The 19,673-nt window shown below is 46.3% G+C and overlaps 1 protein-coding gene across 1 annotated transcript in view; it reads left to right on the forward strand.

The window, feature by feature from the left end:
- The first annotated feature begins 511 nt into the window (after window positions 1–511).
- The window catches only part of Armc9 (armadillo repeat containing 9), a 126,482-nt gene continuing 107,320 nt past the window's right edge, over window positions 512–19,673 (forward strand). Inside the window, exons 1-7 of the mRNA XM_032901528.1 lie at window positions 512–617; window positions 3,855–3,942; window positions 7,372–7,500; window positions 9,622–9,792; window positions 11,381–11,536; window positions 17,023–17,115; window positions 18,491–18,515. Coding sequence (XP_032757419.1) covers window positions 3,892–3,942; window positions 7,372–7,500; window positions 9,622–9,792; window positions 11,381–11,536; window positions 17,023–17,115; window positions 18,491–18,515 — 625 coding nt within the window. The 5' untranslated portion in view covers window positions 512–617; window positions 3,855–3,891. The remainder of the gene's footprint in view (window positions 618–3,854; window positions 3,943–7,371; window positions 7,501–9,621; window positions 9,793–11,380; window positions 11,537–17,022; window positions 17,116–18,490; window positions 18,516–19,673) is intronic.

Below are 19,673 nucleotides of genomic sequence, written 5' to 3' on the forward strand. Positions count from 1 at the left end.
TTTTAGGGTCTGGAAAGTAGTAATATAGACTTCTACCACAAAGCCTCAGCACTCCGAAGGGAGGGGAAGGGTTTTTTCTTGCCTTAAGCACTGACTTTGGACCAGAGAAGGAAGAGTAGAGTATTAGTTCGGAATACACTCAGGGCAGTAGACTGGGCAGCACTTTGACTCATATTTAATGCAATAGGCCCCGGGGATCAAACTCCCGCAGTCCGGCTAGGAGGAAAGCGCTCTAAGCCATCTCGGCGGCCTCCCAATTTGTTTTGTTTTACAAACCTAAATTCACACGGGAAAGACACAAGTGTCTTTAATAATCCATGGAAGATTCTGTCGTAGGTGGAAGTGTGGTGCTCGGATCTTAAACAGGCAGATCTGAGTTTTTTGTTCGTCTGCAGTCTAGGTTAAAGACTCCGGCCCACTACACGACTTGGTACAGCCTCACTTCCGGCACTGACCACGTACGGTACCGCTCACTCTCCCTCCCAGGATGCTTCGCGTCGTCCTTGCCCTGCAAGATTGGCCGGGTCGCCTCACGTGACTTCGGATAGGTAGCGGTTGCCGAGGTGACAGCAGGCGAGCTGGCGGTCTGGAGGAGTGAGAGCACAGCCCTGCAGCAGGTAAGCGCGGTCCTCCTTGCGGCTGGACCCTTGGCGCAGGCCTGGGATCATCGCCTGGAGAGCTTGCCTTGTCCGTCTGGGTTCCTCCCTGGCCAGGGTCGGAGGCGGCCGCCTGAGCATCCCATTGCTTCCCCCAGGAGCCCCTGACTCCGCTGCGGTGGGGCGGACTTGGAGTGGCCTCGGGCCTTCTCGCTGAGCATTGGCAGCACGATCTCGTGGCCTGGGGCATTTAGGTTCCTTTCTCTCTATAGTTTTCATTAGTAGTCTTCTTTCCCAGCGCCCAAGGAACGCTCAGACATCACTGAATCTAAGTGGAAGCATGATACTTGCAGGACAAACTCATCAGCCAACTGTAGGTCTGAATCTCCCGCGGACGGAGAGATGGCATCGTCACCGCATGCCAAAACACTATGAACAGTTTGCTTCTTTCTCCACAAAGTAGATCCTTAGCCCAGAGGTTGTTTGGACTAAGTTAACTTAGCTAAGGAGACAGGACATCCATCCAACACAGAGGGTTCAAGGGCTGCCTTGAACTCACAAAAGATATACACGGGCTGACCGAACCTGATGACTTGAAAACCCAGAATCCACACATTGGAAGAAGAGAACCAACTCCCGCACATTCTCCTGAAATATCAGCATAGACTTAATTCTAGCTCTGGAGAGGTTGTGGGTTTGCCCATGAGGTGGGGGAACTGTGCTAATTAGAATTTCGATTGCTGAGATGAAACAGTATGACCAAAAACAACATAGGGGGAGAAAGGGTTTATTTTGCTTAGGATTCCACATCTCTATTCATCAAAGGAAGTGAGACAGGGCAGGATCCCAGATGCATGAGCTGCCGTGGATGCAGAGGCCATGGAGGAGTGCTGTTTACTGACTTGCTCCCTATGTCTTGACCAGCCTGCTTTAAAATATAATTAATTAATTTACTTATTTTTTTCCAAGACAGGGTTTCCCTGACTATCCTGGAACTCACTCTGTAGACCAGGCGGGCCTGAAACTTCGAGATCTGCCTGCCTCTACCTCACTAATACTGAGATTAAAGGTGTATATTTACACTATACCAGGGTGTCAGCAAGGAGGTTTTCTTTCTTTTTAAAAGAGATTTTTTTTTACTTTATGTGTATGGGTATTTTGCCTGTATGCCCACATAAGCGCGCGAGTACACACACACACACACACACACACACACACACACACAGTGCACACCTGAAGCCATGGTTTCCCACAAACTGGTATTAATAAACGGTTGTGAGCTGTCATGTGTGCTGGGAATTAAACCTAGGTTCTCTAGGGGAGCAGCCAGTGCTCCCAACCTCTGAGCCATTTCTCTAACCCCAGACAGCCTTTTTAATGGAAGTTTCCTTACCGTTCTACTTACCTTCAACATCATGACTTGCCCACTTTCCTTATTTTGTTGGGGTGGTGGTGGTGTTGAGACAGGGTTTCTCTCTGTAACCGTGGTTGTCTTGGAACTCAGTCTGTAGACCAGGCTGGCTTTGAACTCAGAGCTCCACCTGCCTCTGCCTCCCAAGTGCTGGGACTAAAGGGTTGCTCCACTGTTGCCCAGCTCCACTTTCCCTTATTTTCAGCATTTTTTTCCTCCCACCTCCTTATAGGTGCACTCAGTGCTTGGAAGCTGCTTGTTCCTGTGTGGTGCCCCAAAGTGTCACTTGAAGCTTCCCCCCCATTCAGACTTCTGACTTCTGGGTCACTGGACTGTGCCCGTTTTGCAGCAGTTGACACTGCAGTCAGCTCACTGTGTGACACCCCCACCCTCGCCTCCCCTGACTCCAGCCTAGCTTAGCGTCTCTGTCCCCTCACTATCACGTCTCTTCCTTCTAGGCAGACCTCACTGGGAGCAGCACAGGCAGCTGCAAGTGCCTGGGGAAAGCAACAGCACTGTAGACTGGTGCCATCCTATATGCATCCATATAGCTTTGGAGAACTCAGAATTCTGGGTACCATGCCTCTTAGTCAGTGTGGTTCCCACCTTCCCTTCTCTTCAGATCATTACTCTATTTCTAATGAGATGGTGACCTTGGCCTTTGTTTTCATTCTCTTCCTTGAATCTCTTTCCATCCAGCTCCAGACCTGTTCAGACCAGGATGTCTGGATCTTGGGTCATAGCGCCACACAGAATGCTTGCCTTGAGTTAGGAAGGGAATTCTGATGCATGTGCATCAGTGAGAGGACATTGAAGTCAACCAGTGGGGAGTGCTTCTGGGAATCAGCAGCACAGACGGCTCGGGAGTGATGGGCCAGATGGCTGTGTTTTCCCAAGTCTCTCTGGGTGGGTACCATTGAGCAGAGACCAAACAGGATGTAGATGTTTGCAGAAAGAGCATCAAAACAGACAGAACTATGGACATGCAGGTCCTTGAGAGCAGGTATATTGTGGGCATCAGTGAGTTTCTGTGTATGCTGGAACTGTGTGATGCCCAGTGTGGTTCAAGACAGCAGATAAGTGGAGAGCTACAAATGGAAGCTTGGAGAGATGGGCCTAAGGAGTCAGCCTTCATCTGTGACTTCCTAGAAACACCGCCATGTGCTGGGATCACAGCTGTGTGCATCACACCCCTCCCTCCCAGTTGGCAGCACACCCAGTTTGTGAGGTGCTAGAGGGCTTTGTGCATATTAGTCAAGCACTCTCCACAGCTCAGCTCTTGTGTTTCCTACTGTTGCTGTGAATCACTGTGAACTTGGTGCTTGTGTAGGGCAGGTTTAGTGTCCTGAAGCTCTGCAGATCAGAAGCCTGGAGTGAGCGTTTCTGGTGGATAGCCACGTAAAGTATGTGACTAGACATCTACTAAGGGGACTCAGATGAGTGCCAGACTCAGGCCTTGGCAGCCTGTCCCTTTCATAACAAACTACAGGCCAGTGCCTTGCCTCCCAGTTCCTGCCTTACCTCTTTTGACTGTCCACTGTCAAAGCCCAAAGTGACCAGTCCCTCTTTCTGCGTCTTGTCATTCTGACGCTGGTCTTTCTGCCTCCTCTGCCTCAGTGACTCTCTTGGCCTAGTAATCCAGGCTTATCTCTGTGAACAGCTGATCAGTTATCTTAACCACCTGCACCTTTAAATCCCCCTAGTCATGTGACCTCCCATTGCCCCATAGTCACAGGTTCTGGGGTTCACTATGTGCCTGTCTTTGGGACCTTGTATCCTGCCCACCACCGCCACCCACTTGTGATTTCTCAGTGGTTTAAATTAACCTTTGTTTTTTTGTCTTGCAGAGATTTCTGCTGTGAGAATTACCAGTAACAGTTCACTATGGGGGATGTGCTGGCTCACGAGTCTGAATTACTTGGACTAGTGAAAGAGGTAGTTATATGAAGCACAAGTCACAGAAAGGCATTTTTTAAAGATTATTTGTGTGTTTGTGTGTGGCTGACTGTTTGCATTGTGTGTGAGCCCACAGAGGCCATAGTGGGACACTGGGTTCCTGGAGCTAAAGTTGCAGGCATTTGTGAGTTGCCCTTTGTGAGTCCTGGGATTAGAACTCAGGTCCCCAAAACGTGTTTAAATGTAGTGGGGCCAGAGAGATGGCTCAGAGGTTAAGCTCACTGGCCGCTCTCCCAGAGGACCCAGGTTTGGTTCTCAGCACCCACATGGGAACTTAACAGCCATCGGTAATTCTAGTCTCAGGGAACCCAACACCCTTTTTCTGGCTTCTGTGGATACGGGGCATGGATGTGGCACAATACATATATGTAGGCAAAATACTCATACACGTAAAAATAAAAAGTGAATAAAACTTTAGAGAGAAATAGCAAGCAAAATTAGCTTGATGGTTAAAAACACTGACTGCTCTTCCAGAGGACCCAGGTTTGGGCCCCAGTACCCATGTGGTGGCTAACAGCCATCTATAATTCCAGTTTAAAAGGGTTTAGGTCTTCTTCTGCCTTTGTGGATGCTGTGTGCATGCAGTGTTCAGATACACATGCAGACAAGCTGCCGATGCACATAAAATAAATACATCTTTAAAATGTAGCAGGCTTACACATCTATCCCTGCACTTGAGAGGCTTCAGCAGCTCAGTCTGGACTTTATGCAGACATCCAGTTATCAAAACAAATGAGTAAATGACTATATAAATACTAAGGTGCGACATATTTTTTCTGAATTGCAATTTTTTTTTTAAAGATTTATTTATTTTATGTATATAAGCACACTGTTGCTATCTTCAGACACACCAGAAGAAGGCATCAGATCCCATTACAGATGGTTGTGAGCCACCATGTGGTTGCTGGGATTTGAACTCAGGACCTCTGGAAGAGCAGTCGGTGCTCTTAACCACTGAGCCATCTCTCCAGCCCGCAATTTTTTTAAAATCACCGCATGCCAGTGTCTTCTGTTTGATTGGGTCTCATATAGCCCAGGATGGCCTTGAAACTGATAGGTAGCCAAAGATGACCTTGAAATCCCCTTCCTCCTGCCTCTGCCTCTCCAGTGCTGGGATCACAGGCATGTGCCGTAGATCACCGTTAACTCATGGCCATTTAGATTTGCTACACTGAGAGCTTGGGGAGGGCAGGACCCAGGCAGGCCCTCCGAGGTTTAGAGCTGAAAAAGTGGAGGCTGGTCAGTGTGAGCAAACTGTCAGACATGCCTCAAGAGACTCTGGAGGGAAGATGGTGTCTGTCCACTTTGGACAGGCAACTGTGCTCATGGTGGTGATGGTGAATACATGTCTCTGACTGGAACCACAGACTAGACAGGACCAGGGGACCCAGCCACAGTATAGGACCAGTACAACACGACGTGACTGATACCAAGTGAAGAACCGTTTGGAGCATTGTTCTTGAGACTGGGAGCTGTGCAGGGGGCTCCCTGCTAATGTTTTCCTTTTTATTTTTTTTTAATTATTTATTATGTATATGAGTACACTGTAGCTATCTTCAGACACACCAGAAGAGGGCATCAGATCTCATTCCAGATGGTTGTGAGCCACCATGTGGTTACTGGGAATTGAACTCAGGACCTCTGGAAGAGCAGTCAGTGCTCTTAACCACTGAGCCATCTCTCCAGCCCACGTTTTCATTTTTAATACTTTGTAGTCTCCTGTTAGCAAAGCGTTATTTCTAACTCTGTTTCAAACGGAGCCTAGGAAACCAAAGCTGTGGACCTCTGCCAGTCACGTCAGCTTTTTTTTTAGATTGCATTACTTTAGTTTTTCTTAGTAATAAAGATGACAGGCTGGAGAGATGGTTCAATGGTTAAGAGCACATATTGCTCATGCGGAAGACCCAGGTTTGGTTCCTAGAACCCCTGTAGAGTGGCTCATAACCTGTAGCTTCAGCCCCTTCATTAAATCTTTTACTTTTATCTGGAATCGGTGGGCACCTGTTTTCTATAAGATGTACATTTGTGGCTGGATGTTTCAACATGCGTATTGATTGACATGCTGATGTGATCGCTGATCCAGCCAATAAGTATACCCATCCCATGTTTCCTCCCATCTTCCTTCCTCCGACTGTGTTAAGAACACTTAATCAACTCTCCTAGCAAATTCCAAATGAGTGTCACAGTGTTAACTGTAGCCGTCCTAGTGACTGTTAACTCACAGGCCTTACTCATTTGCATGACTGAAATTTATCCTTTGACCAAATGTTTTCTCAGTCCCTGACAACTGCCTTCGTGCAGTTCTGCTTCTGTGAGTGTGACTTTAGATCCCACATGTACCTGCAGCGTTAACCCGTCTCTGCCTGGGCCATCTCATGCACTCTATGCTGCCCAATGCTTCCATGCTACCAGGAGCAGGATCTCCTAAGGTTGTGATCTTAGTGTGTAACACATTTTCTTACCCACTCATCTGTTGATTGATATTTAGGTTCATCCTGTGTCTTGGTGATTTAAGTAATGTTGTAGAAATACTCTTGTGAGGATAGCACTCTTAGAAATAGATTTTCTTTTTTTCTTTTTTTTTTTTAAAGATTTATTTATTTATTATATGTAAGTACACTGTAACTGTCTTCAGACTTACCAGAAGAGGTCATCAGTTCTCATCACAGATGGTTGTGAGCCACCATGTGGTTGTTGGGATTTGAACTCAGGACCTCTGGAAGAGCAGTCAGTGCTCTTAACCACTGAGCCATCTCTCCAGCCCCAGATATATATCCCAAAAATGGGACTGCTGGATCATAGCCTAGTTCAGATTTTTTTGTTGAGTGACTTGTTACTTGACAATTACATGCATGTATGTAATATATGTTTTTTATTATTATTATTATTATTATTATTATTATTATTATTATTATTATTTCTATCTTTAGCTTTCTGAGGAACCCCATTACTTTCCATCCATAGCTGGTTTGTTCTCCATTGTCACCAACTGTATAGAAGCTTCCCTTTCCTCTACTTCTTTTGTCACTGTGAGCACTTGTCTTCCTGAAGACTTACTTTATTTTATGATTTATGTGTTTGTGTGCATCTACGTTCATTCGAGTGCAGGTGCCAGTGGAGGCCAGAAGAGGAGGTTGGTTCCTCGGAGCTAGAGTGACAGGAAGCTGTGAGCTCCTGATTCTGGTGCTGGGAATCAGCCTTGGGTCCTTTGCAAGACTATCACGTGCTGAACCATGCCCAGGTCTTGTCTTTTTGATGACACACATTCTAGTGTGTGGTTTCGAGCATATTCCTGCTGGTCTTTTGTGTGTCTGCATTAGGGAGTACGTGTTCAGGGCATTTGGCCTTTGTTTAATTACAGTATTTGGGTTTTATTTTTTTGTTCTTGAATTATGTTCTCTTTTCCAGTATTTAGATTTTGCTGAATTTGAAGACACCTTGAAGACATTTTCAAAAGAATGCAAAGTAAAAGGAAAGCCGCTATGTAAAACTGTCGGTGGGTCACTAAAGAAGGACTCCAAGTCACTGATGATCCAGGTAAGGCCTCACCTGGCTTCAGCTGTGAAGACACTTATGACAGTCAGAAAAGTGCAAGTTCTCTCATGTTAGATAAAAATAGACCCACAGCTGTCGGAGGAGGCAGCAAGAGCCACAATGTATCCTAGTTCACATTAGGATGGTCGCCATCAAAAACAACAGGAAGGGCTGGAGTGATGGCCCAGCAGTCAAGAGCACTGGCCTCCTCTTCCAGAGGACCCAGGTTCAATTCCCAGCCCCCACACAGTGGCTCATAACATCTGTAACTCCAGTTCCAAGAGATCTGAGGCCCCCTTTCAGTTTCTGCAGGTACCAGGCATGTACATGTACATGGGGCACAGACATACGTGTAGGCAAAACCCCTACACATAAAATAAAATAAATCTATGTCCCCTCCAGTAATATAGAGGGTTCCAGTTTTATCGTCTTTGCTAATGTGTATTCTTCTCTGGTGTTTGTGTGTGTTTAATATTTACTCATCTTGGATATCCAGTCAATAGCTATTAAATAATACTGCATATTATCATGCTACAGTATTTACCACTCTATCATCATGCCCCACTGTTAGTTCCCAAACAGTAGCTTAGAGCATAAGAGGAGAATGGCGGCACACACCCTATCTCCAGGACTCAGGAGGCTGAGGCAAGAAGATCAGGAAAGCAAGACAAATCCAGGACAAAAACTGCTCTACAAAGATGGCTCAGTGGGTAGGCACACTTGCTCCCAACCCTCAGGACCTGAGTTTGATTCCATGGTGGGAGAACCAACTCCCAAAGGTTGTCTTTTGACCTTATACATTATACACATTAAGGCATGTGTGCCAACACGTCACACATATGCACATACACTTACACAGAGTCTCTCTAAATAGATATAATTAAAGTATTTTTTAGAAACTCAAACCACAAAAATGTCTGCAGTAGAGATTAAGCAAAATCTACTAACTGTCCGTCACCTTAAGCTGCCATTCTTAGGCCCAGTTCCAGCAGCACTGTGCTCTCCATGATCAGTGGTGTGGATGCATTCTTATCTCGGTGGCCCTGGCTAACAGAGGATTAGTTTGCAACCAGAGGTACAGTGGATCAGCTTATGTATAGAGGTTATTTTAAAGCAGGGGCCATGTCCACGTGTAGATGCAATGGTAAGGACATAGCAAAGACCTGTTATTTACCAATATAGAATCTAGAATAAACTGCAGATGGACCATTTGATACGTAGAGTCTGACAAGACATGTTTGAAAAATATGTCATGACTCTAAGCCTAAAATACCAGGTAAGTCTGCTCTCACCTCGTCCACATAGTCACGGAACTCTCAGCCTCCCCAGAGTGCCTGGCAGGGTTTGCAGGGAGCTCAGCAGAGGGGAGCATGAGGCTGAGGCTAGCCCAGCAGCACAGCCCTGGGCATAGTCACTTCACCACTGTATTCTTCATTCACAAGAAATCAAGGAGCCTCTGACCAGGTTCCCCCAGACAACTGGGGGCTGTGCATGGCTGCCTATGCTCTGTTCTGGCAGTGCCCATCCACAGTGGGTAACAGGCCGCTCTCAGCTTTTCCAAGCTGGTTTGGAGGACATAGAGATTCATTATTGGGCTCCCTTTAAAAAGTTGTGGGTTTGTGTTGAATGGATGGTAGCAGCTCCGGGTAAGGCAGCATTCTGAAACAGTTGTTCTCCTCTGTGGGAGTCTGTCGTACCCCAGGGAGCCTTCAGCACATACACATGCCCGTGCATCCTCCGGCCTCAGAACTCTGTCTGTTTTGAAGGCCTTAGCATTTCATGCGCTCGGAGAGTCCAGGTTGGGTATCACAAAGACTGGAAATCTAGGAGTGGCCACAGGGCTGCCTAAGGAGCCTCTGGGAAGGAGTGCATGGGTATCTGGCCTTGGTGGGTGTGAGTTTGGGGTGCTGGGAGGATGAGCATCTTATTTGACTTTTTTTTGCTTATTTTGGATTTTCAAGACAGGGTTTCTCTGTGTAGCCCTGGCTGTCCTGGAACTTACTCTGTAGACCAGGCTAGCCACAAACTCACAGAGATGCACCAGCCTCTGCCCCCCAAATGCTTCAAGTAAGGCATGCATCACCATGTCTGGCTTTGACCTGAATTCTTATGTCTTCTCTGCAGAAGGATTTGGTGGCGGCGTTTGACAGTGGAGACCAGAAGTTGTTCTTCGATTTGTGGGAGGGACACATTCCCAGCTCCATCAGAGACACCGACTCCCTGGCTCAGAAGCTGGAGTTCTACCTTCACATCCACTTCGCCATCTACCTGCTCAAGTATTCCGGGGGCAGGCCGGTAGGCACGATGGTTAGGGCCGGGTCAGGCTGAGCTAGCTAGCAGGCCTCACAGATTTCAAGGAAGCAGGGCCTAGGGTGGTGACCATTTCATCGTTACATTTTGTGTCCTGATAAATGATTTTTGGCTTCATTCTCAAAAGGCTATTTCCTAATTTATATGGAGATTTTGTAATTTTTTTGATCAAAGTTAAATTGTTTTCCTTTTAAACACCTCGTGTGTGTGAGTCTTGGAGCCGCATCCAAGTAAGTTGGCTTTATCAGGTCACTGGGTGTATCCGAGAGAAGACCTACACCATACGCTGCAATGCAAGTATTGGGGAAGTAGTGTGCCTGTGTCTAGAAAAGGTCTGTGGGCTTGAGTTTAGCTTCTGCCTTTTCTAGATCGGCCAGAGTGGATGAGCCTTCAGTTACAGACAAAACAGCAAAGGACAGAGCTGGCATCAGATCACTCGGTAACACTGCCCTGTGGTGGTGAATTAGTTAAACCGTTCTGTCTCTGGCAGGTCGTTCTTCCAGCCACCATCAAAGTCCTCAGGATTCACACATGAAAGACACACACACATGCAAGTTAATTTTGCTATGCCTCGATTAGCTCAATGGCTGGGCACTTTTAAACCTCCCCTCTGGTATACCTGAATTAACACCGTGCAAATCTACATTTTTATCTTCGTTGCCCTGTTACCTTCTGGGCACCCCCACAACCCAGGGCTACTTTCCATATATACTACATTTTGGCCTCCTCACCCTCCTCTCCTTCACGGTGTGATCATTCCTATGTGATCGTCCTATGTCCATCTCCTCCTACACCCCTCTCATCCTAAGCCCCTCTCGTGGCTCCCCCCCAACCCATGTCCCCGTCCCCGCTGTCCCCACCATCTCTCCCTCCCTCCTTCCCTCCCTCCTTCTCTCCCAAGCCTGGGAATCTTAAAAAAAGTTTTTTCTGTTTGATGTAATGTGAAAGTCAGCGTTAACTGTTTTCTAAGCCCCATGCTCAGGAGAGGACCTCATGGCACAGGCTGGGTGAGATGGGAAAGGGAGGTGGGAGCTGTGGCGGAGAGAAGTGAGAGAAGTACCCATGCTAAAGCCTCAGTGTCCTCCCTGGGGCCGGAGAGGCGGGTTCCTCAAATGGGGTTGGGCTTGGAACAGTGGTGTAGGCATGGTCAGTCCTTAGCTTCATGAAGGGAAGGAGGGTGCTTCTGTTTCAGGAATCTACAAAAATGTGTCATTCCCCTTTAGAAACATGGGGGTGCAGACAAATGTTTGTGTCTGCAAAACAGAAGGGTACATCTCAGAATGAGTCAGTCAACTAGATTATGATAGCCAAGGTGATCAATTCTGATGCTGAAAATTGTGAAGCTTTCGAAGGACGTGAGAAAACGATAATAGTGATATAAAACACCATGTGAACGGCACATTGGTCCTCTGGCATCCTGTCCAAAGTGACGTCAGACACTGGAGCAGTGCACATGCCAGGCCAGGTGGAGATGCTAATGATGTGGCTGGGACCTAGGGAGCCTCACAGAGTGGGCGGGGTGAGCAGGAGGACTGAGACCAGAGACCCTGAGCACATGTCTTCCTTCTTCTAGGACAGACAGGAGCTAGATGAAAGGATTTCTTATTTCAAAACCTACCTGGAGACAAAAGGGGCCTCCCTGAGCCAGACTACGGAGTTTCTTCCCTTCTACGCCCTCCCCTTCGTGCCCAATCCTATGGTCCACCCCTCATTTAAAGAGCTCTTCCAGGTAAGCAGCTGCCTGAGGAACTTGTCAGAACCTCGGCCACATTGTTGTATTGGTGGTTTCTGGATGATGCTTTAAAAAGAACATAGGATTTATCCTCATTATTATTTAATTGTAATTTATATAGCTATCATAATGTATTCAATGGTTGGATAGCATTTGACTTACTTTTTCAGTCCTGCACTAGCTGTGGTATGTTCTTGCTCATATATATAAACCTGTAAGGGACGTAGCAAGACATAGAAGCAGGCCAGTAACGACGTATAATCTGTACAGCCTGAACCACATGCTGACATAATCCTCAGTAAGATGCACACACTTATGCACATATGCACACACTCATGCACACATGTCAGATTGGTTTTTCAGACGTCATATAGTAAAATTGACTTCTGGACAGGTAAAGTTCTGTGGATTTTAACATGTGCATAGTCACCACCATTAGGGAACAGAATTTTTGCAGTGTCATTCCTGAGAACTGCCTTGTGTCACCCCTTTGCATCTGCTTCTATCCCCACCTCTGTGCCAAGCAAACACATTTTATTTTAAAACAGTGTTCAGATAGTTTGTTTTAACAAACTTTCCTTGTGTCGTAATGTGGGATGTTGTTGTCAACACTGAGGCCTGCTGACTAACTGAATTGTTGAAGGTGCACCAGCGGTCATACTGATTACACTTTATAAGGATTGAAGACAATGATCCCCTTATGTTTAAGCCTAGCTAACCTGCATTTTCCCTACCACCCCTTGCGACTCTTTTGGAGGGAGGAGCCTGTCTGTCTGTCTGTCGCAAGGTGATCCTTTTTTTTCCCCCCTGGATTTGAGGATGTCTAATTTCCTTTTAGTGTGTCCAGGGTCAAATATCTGATTTCAGTTTGGGTTTATTGAGCTTCCTTGATGTGATGCCTTGTATCTTGGAACAGTTCTGGTGAATTCTGTTTGTGTTTCTTTATATTCTTGCCTCTGTTCCATTCTCTTTATTGTTTCCTCTGGACAGCTGTGAGGGTTTGTATATGCTTGGCCCAGGGAGTGGCATTATTAGAAGGTGTGGCCTGTTGGAGTAGGTGTGGCCCTGTGGGTATGGGTTTTAAGACCCTCCTCCTAGCTGCCTGGGTGCCAGTATTCTGCTAGGCTAGCAGCCTTCAGATGAAGATGTAGAACTTTCAGCTCTACCTGTACCAGGCCTGCATCAATGCTGCCATGCTCCCGCTTAGATTATAATGGACTGAACCTCTGAACCTGTTAAGCCAGCCCCAATTAAATGTTGTCTTCTAAGAGTTGCCTTGGTCATGGTGTCTGTTCACAGCAGTAAAACGCTAAGACAGAAGCTGGTACCAGGGACTGAGGTATTGCTGTGATAGGCCTGACCATGCTTTTTTGCCTGGAAGGATGTGGATTTTGGGTCTTTGGATTTGAGAATCAGTGGAATGCTTTAAGTGGGACTTAATGGGCTCTCCTTGTAAGAATATGAAAGACTTTGTTGCTGAGAGTGATTTGAATTGTGCAGACCTGGCCCAAGAGAGTTCAGTGGAGAAGAATTTCAGTATGTGGCCTAGAGACTGTTTTTGTGGTATTTTCATGAAGAATGTGGTTGCCTTTTGCCCTTGTCTGAAGAGTCTACCTGAGTCTAAGGTAAAGAGGTTTATATTAATTGCATTGACAAACGAAGTCTCAAAAAAGCCCATACCCACAAGGCTGCACCCACTCCAACAAGGCCACACCTCCCAACAGTGCTATTCCCTGAGCTAAGCACAGACAAACCATCATCACAACAGCTGATCAGATGTCCATGACTCCTCTCGCTATATCCTCCATCCCTTTTAAAATTATGGTAAAGAACACATGGGGTAAAATTCTCTAATTAGGCCTCAAGTGAGGTTTTCTGTCCTTCTGTCTGTCTATGTGAGGGTAGCCACACATTTCCTTGCTTTAGCCTCTGAGTGCAGAACCTTAGCTGCTTGCCCTTCAGACTGACTTGCCGTCCCAATTCTGCAGTGGATTATTTTTATCCCACTCTTTGCTGAGGGTGGAGCCCTCAGGGTTACAGGTTTTCCACTCTCAGGATTCTTACTCTTGTCATTTGTGGACTCTGTGGTTCCTTTCTTGTCACTCAGAGATTTTAAATGGACCTCATTTTATCAGTGTGCATTGTTGTTTTTGTTTTTAGTTAGTGTGTGTGTGTGTGTGTGTGTGTGTGTGTGTGTGTGTGTGTGTGTGTTTACATTGTATGTGTTGCAGTATCAACTGGACAGAAAATTTGTCCTTTTTATCCCCTTGAGACAAGGTCTCTCATTGTAGACCGGGCTCCTGGCTCTCCTGGAACTTGCTGTATAGAACAGGCTGACCTTGAACTTACAGAGATTCACCAGCTGCTGCCGCCTATGACTTTCTCCTCCTCTTCCTCCTCCTTTTCCTCCTCCTCCTTCTCTTCCTCTTTTTCTTCTTGATGGGCTCTTACTATGTCGTGTCATCCTGGCTGACTTGGAACTCATCATGTAGGGTAGACTGACCTTGAACCCACAGAGCTCTGCCTTCCTAGTCCTATGATTGAAGTGTACACCATAGGATGGAGAGTGGCTTAGTGGTTAGGAGCCCATATTGTTCTTGCACAGGACCTGAGTTGGAGTCCCAGCATTCACATCAGATGAACATTCACTCACAACTACCTGGAACTCCAGCTTCAGGAGCTAACATAGCTTTCACCCCCTTGGACACATACATAAACACACATCCCTTTACATAAATAAATAATAAAAGGAATGTAAAAAATGTATATTACTAGTCCAGCTCGTCAGTTTCTTTGCAATGAACATAATGTGTCTTCTGTAGATTCAGTTTGTCAGTGAACATCCTCTTGCAGAAATACTTAGGATGCTTATGACTTCAGGGAACATTCCTGAGCGCCTGTTCGTGCCAGAGACTAAGTTAAGTAAGCTTAGTTAGTAAAGATTTAAAGATATAGAAGGCTAGCCTAGAGGTACAGACTGTAACCCCAGCTACTAGGGAAACTGAGGCAAGAGTTCAAGGCCAGCCTGGGCAATGAGATCCTACTATCTCAAAAGTAAAGGAAGCTGGGGATATAACTCAGGGGTGGAGCCCTTGCTTGGCATGCAGAGCACCCTAGATTCAGTCACTGGGGGTGGGGCAGAATCAAAGAGAACAGAGGAAGGCCATGGAGGTGAGCCCTGGCCCAGTCCGCACATCCATAGTAGTCCAGCCATGATTAGGTTCCATTGGCGGTTTTGAAGGTCAGAGCATCTAGTGCTGGGAAGACAGTCAAACAGCCACAAGCCTACTTTAAAGCCCATGTTCTCACAGGAAGAGATGGAGAAAGAGGATGAGTGGCTTTCCCGACTGTTGGTCAGAGCTGACCCACTTCTCCGGGCTCCCCACCCTGATCTTTCAGAAGTGTGGGATCCAGTGCTCATGAGATTCAGGAAGTCTTCTCAAAGCTGAAAACAGTAGACATACAAGCAGTCAGTGAGAGATAAGGGCTTCATGCCTGGAGAGTGTGTACTCCTGCCTGTCTTGTTGGTTTCGAGAACATTGTCAGAAGCGACTAAAGGAAATAGTAACTAACATGGAACAGTTTGACTGGCTTACGGGTCCCAAATACTTGCTTTGGTTTTGTGAGAGAGGGTCTCATGGAGCCCAGGCTGGCCTTGAACTCAATGTATAGCTGAGATAACCTTGAGCTTCTGGTCCTCCTGCTTCTACCTAGTGGGTGCTGGGATCACAGGCGTGCACCCTGGTTTTATATAGTACTAAGGGTCAAATCTAATGTTTGTTGTATGCTAGACAAGTATCTGCCACATTCCCAGCCCTTGTTTTGATTGCTTTAAAGTAACTTGATTGGGGAACTGGAGAAACAGCTCAGTTGTTAAGAATATTTGTTGGGTTACAGAGACTCTTGGGTTCAATTCCTAGTACCCACATGCTGATTTACATCCATCCCTAACTCCGGGTCCAGGGCATCCGATGCCCTCTTCTGACCTCCACAGCTGCCAGGCCAGCACATGGTGCATATACATACAGACAGGCAAAAAATCCACACAGCAGGGGGCTGGAGAGATGGCTCAGTGGTTAAGAGCACTGACTGCTCTTCCAGAGGTCCTGAGTTCAATTCCCAGCAACCACATGGTGGCTCACAACCATCTGTAATGGGAGCTGATGTCCTCTTCTGGTGTATCTGAAGACAGCGACAGTGTACATAGACACGTAAAATAAATAAATCTTTAAAAAAAAATCCACACAGCAAAAAAATGGATAAGTCTAATTTTTAAAATGTAATAAATATCTTGACTGGTGAGATGCCTCTGCAGGTAAAAGTTCTTGTGGTACAGGTAGGCCAGACTGGTTTTGATCCTGGGACCCACAGCCAACCAGATGTGGTTGCTACCATCTGACCCCAGTACCCTGTAGTGAGGAAAGAGTGGAGCAGGAGAGAAGCTCTCAGGTCAGCCTCCTGGAGTCCACAGAGCTGCGACCACAGAGAGATTCTGCCTCCATAAGCTGGATGGAGAAGGCTGGCTCCTCCTGAAAGTGGTCCCCTGACCTCCATTCATACCCTGTGGCATGTGCCCTTGCACACAAGTATAGTACACATGGACAATAATAAGTAAAATAAAATGTCTTGATTTACCTTGGCCACCTCAGCCCCCTCTTGGGATGGCTCAGACCGTCCAGTGGCCAGAGCCCTGGGCTGAAACACTGTTGCTCTCCTAGGGATGGCCGCTTTCTTTTGTGTTTGAAGTGGGAGATATTTTTAATTGAAGAATAGAAGTAAAATGATCCCAATAAAGTTCATTATCAGCCTGAGTGTTTGTTTCAAGCCAGACATGGTGCCGGCCTGTGTTCCCAATGCTTGAGAGTCAGAAGTTCAAGGCCAGCCTGAGTAACAGCAAAACCTCAGCTATGCAATGAGATGTTGATTATATACTGCCATGCTTTCTCTTTCACAATTTCTATCATTTCTCCTTCATAAATAAATGTTATTTGAAATAAGTAATTTCTTTTCAAGGGTAGATTGAACTAAAATTGTCTCACAGTGCTTGCCATGACATGCGGTGGTATAGCATGTACCAAGTCTGTCTTCTTGTCTAAATGAGGTCCAGAAGTGACACCCTTGCTTTGGGGGTGTGTACAACTTAAGGAATAATCGTCCGTGTCATGGCTACCATGGTATGCATGCCTAGACTGCACCGAATTAATTTAGATGTTCAGCCTAATGCGGTCTCCTGTCATGCTTGTGTTTTAAATCATGTGAACTATTCCAGTCAAATGCAAGCCATTTGACCTGCTGTGGATCCTCGAATCACTTATAAGCGGATCAGTCACACATTGGGAAACCTGTTTTCCATCCTCTCCCAACCCTGGCAGGATGCTGGTTTCTGTAACTGACAGGGTTATTTAACCCACACCCACAGCCTTGATGGTGCCATGGCTATTTAGTGAGCTGATGTCTTCTTTATTTATTTAATTTTTCTCCAGGATTCTTGGACTCCAGAATTAAAGCTGAAGCTGGAAAAGTTTTTAGCTTTAATTTTTAAAGCCAGTAACACTCCAAAGCTTTTAACCATCTATGTATCCTTTGAAGTGAGTGGGGACCCCTGGGTGTTATAGCAGGGGCACTGGCCTTGAGTGCTGTCAGTCAGCAAGCCGCCGAAGGAAGCATCTGCGTAGGCTCTGGAAAGGGCTGAAGTATGTGTGTGTGTAGTATGTGTGTGTGCGTGCGCATGAATGTTAGTATAGGTGTCTGCAAAAGTTGTGTGTGTGTGTGTGTGTGTGTGTGTGTGTGTGTGTGTTAGTACAGGTGTCTACATTTTTTTTTCTTTTTTTTTCGGAGCTGGGGACCGAACCCAGGGCCTTTCGGTTGCTAAACAAGCGCTCTACCACTGAGCCAAATCCCCAACCCCTTGTATAGGTGTCTACAGAAGCCGTGTGAGTGTGTGTGTGTGTGTGTGTGTGTGTGTGTGTGTGTGTGTGTGTGTGTGTGTGTGTGTGTACATGTATATGCACACACCCTGGCCCTGGAGTGTCAGGAGGTTGCATTAACCACTGAGCTGTCTTTCCAGCCCTTTGGTCTTGTTTGGTGTCACCAGCCTAGAAACTGTCTTGGTAGGGAAAACAGAGAAAAAAAATCTATCCTGTTGAAAAAGATTTCCTTGGAAGAATGTTTCCTTTGCAGAAGGCCACTGAATAATTTGGAGGGCCTGGAGGTCACAGTGTTTGGACTTGCCAGTCAGATCCAGACTTAAGCTGCTATGTTGTATAGTTTACATACTATAACGTTTACCATCATAAGTGACGAATTCAATGACTTTTAGAAATTGGATGGTGGTACAGCCATTAGCATAGTCTATTTCCACTGGGGACACTTGAGAGTACAGAGGAACAGTGTCACAGCTATAAATGGGGACCATTTAAGATAGCAGTGACCCTCCCATAGGAGACTGATTAGCCACCAGTTATCAGCCCTCAAGGCCATGTCTTTTCTCAGTAGACAAGCATCTACTTAAAGGTATTTCATACTTTGCTGGAGGATCTGCACAAGGCCTGGGTTTCATTCCCAGCCCTGGAAGAAAATAAACAGAAAGGAAAGGAGAGAAAAAAGAGCAAAGGTGCAGCCTGAGCCCCTGCTCTCGCCAAGGCTGTGCCCTTGCTGAAGCTTTAGGACTGCAGTGGCCTCTTAGGGTTATGGGCTCAGCACTTCAGCAGGGCTTGACCAGCAGGGAGAGACCTTTGTTAGGGCAGAGAGGCCAGTGTGGAGGCTGGGGGAGTACTGCAGCCAGGGTTCTCATGGAGGTCGCCGTGATGGAGTGATGCTGGCAGGAAGTAAGCGACATGAGAAACTGCTCTTTGCTTCCCTGTCTGGAGCAGTCTCTTCTGTCAGCCTCAGGTCCTTCCTCTATCAGCGTCACAGCATCAGGCCATTTTCCTGAACTGATTTCTTACCCAGAAGGAGAATGGATCAAATAACAAAGGTAAGTTGTCTAGATTACCGCTTTCTTGAGAAGAGCTTTGCCAGCTCAGATTCTAAGCTGTGGGAGCAAACAGAGATGGAGAGGATTTGTGGGCTTGGAGAAATGAGGGCTTTCAAGGCCTAAATATTTACAGAGTGTCTAGTGACCCTGCTCCGTGTAGTTCCAGGAGGCCCACTCCTTAAGGATGACTGGTGTGTTAGCAAGTCCAGTATATGAGATAACAAAGAAATGGAGAAACAGAGAAATGGGGAACAGACTGGCGGCAAGGTCCTGCCTTGGCTCATACAAGCACACAACCAGCGTGGGGCAGGGGAATTATTTTAATAGCTCAGCTTTTACTTCAAACTTTCAGATACAGCACCAGACAGCATTTCCATTTTTCAAACATTTAAAATAATTCTAGTTTTGAGTGTTTACATAAAATAGCATGTTTCCCCATGGGTAATAATTTTTACCTGAGCAGTTCATCTTTCAGTAAGGTAAGAAAAACTAGTTGACATGGCCTCAGCGGCCTCAGCGAGCAACCTCAGCCTCCAGGCCTTGTCTTGCTTGGTCTCATCTTAGATGCTCTGTCTTGGAAACACCTTCAGTTATTGGAAATGTTTGTGGTGAGCTCCACACACAGTATTGAAGGCCGGATCCCCAGCTCCCAACACATGGAGTTTCCCTGTGTGAAAATTTGGTTCATTAAACCACAGCACTGCCCTTTCCCACGAAGAGCAATGTCAGAGGATTTGAGAACTTCCTGCCTTGGTTTTTCTATGCTTGGTTTAAGAGAGTGAAACTTAAAAAAGAAAAATTATTTATTTATTTATTTCATGTATGTGGGTATTTCATGTATGTCACTGTCTTCAGACATCAGGCATCAGATCCCATTACAGACGGTTGTGAGCCACCCACCATGTGGTTGCTGGGAATTGAACTCAGGACCTCTGGAAGAGCAGACAGTGCTCTTAACCACTGAGCCATCTCTCCAGTCTGAAAGTTAAACTTAAAGATTATTTTATGTGCATGGGTGTTTTGCCTCCATGAAAGTCTTCCCCTTAGATGCCAAAAGAGGGCCAGATCCTCTGGAACTGGAGTTATAGATAACTGTGGGCGCTTGGAATCAAACCTGGGTCCTCTGGGTGAGCAGTCAGTGGCCTCAGCCTCTGAGCT

This window comes from Rattus rattus, chromosome 4 (genome assembly GCF_011064425.1).
Source record: "Rattus rattus isolate New Zealand chromosome 4, Rrattus_CSIRO_v1, whole genome shotgun sequence".
NCBI lineage: Eukaryota > Metazoa > Chordata > Mammalia > Rodentia > Muridae > Rattus > Rattus rattus.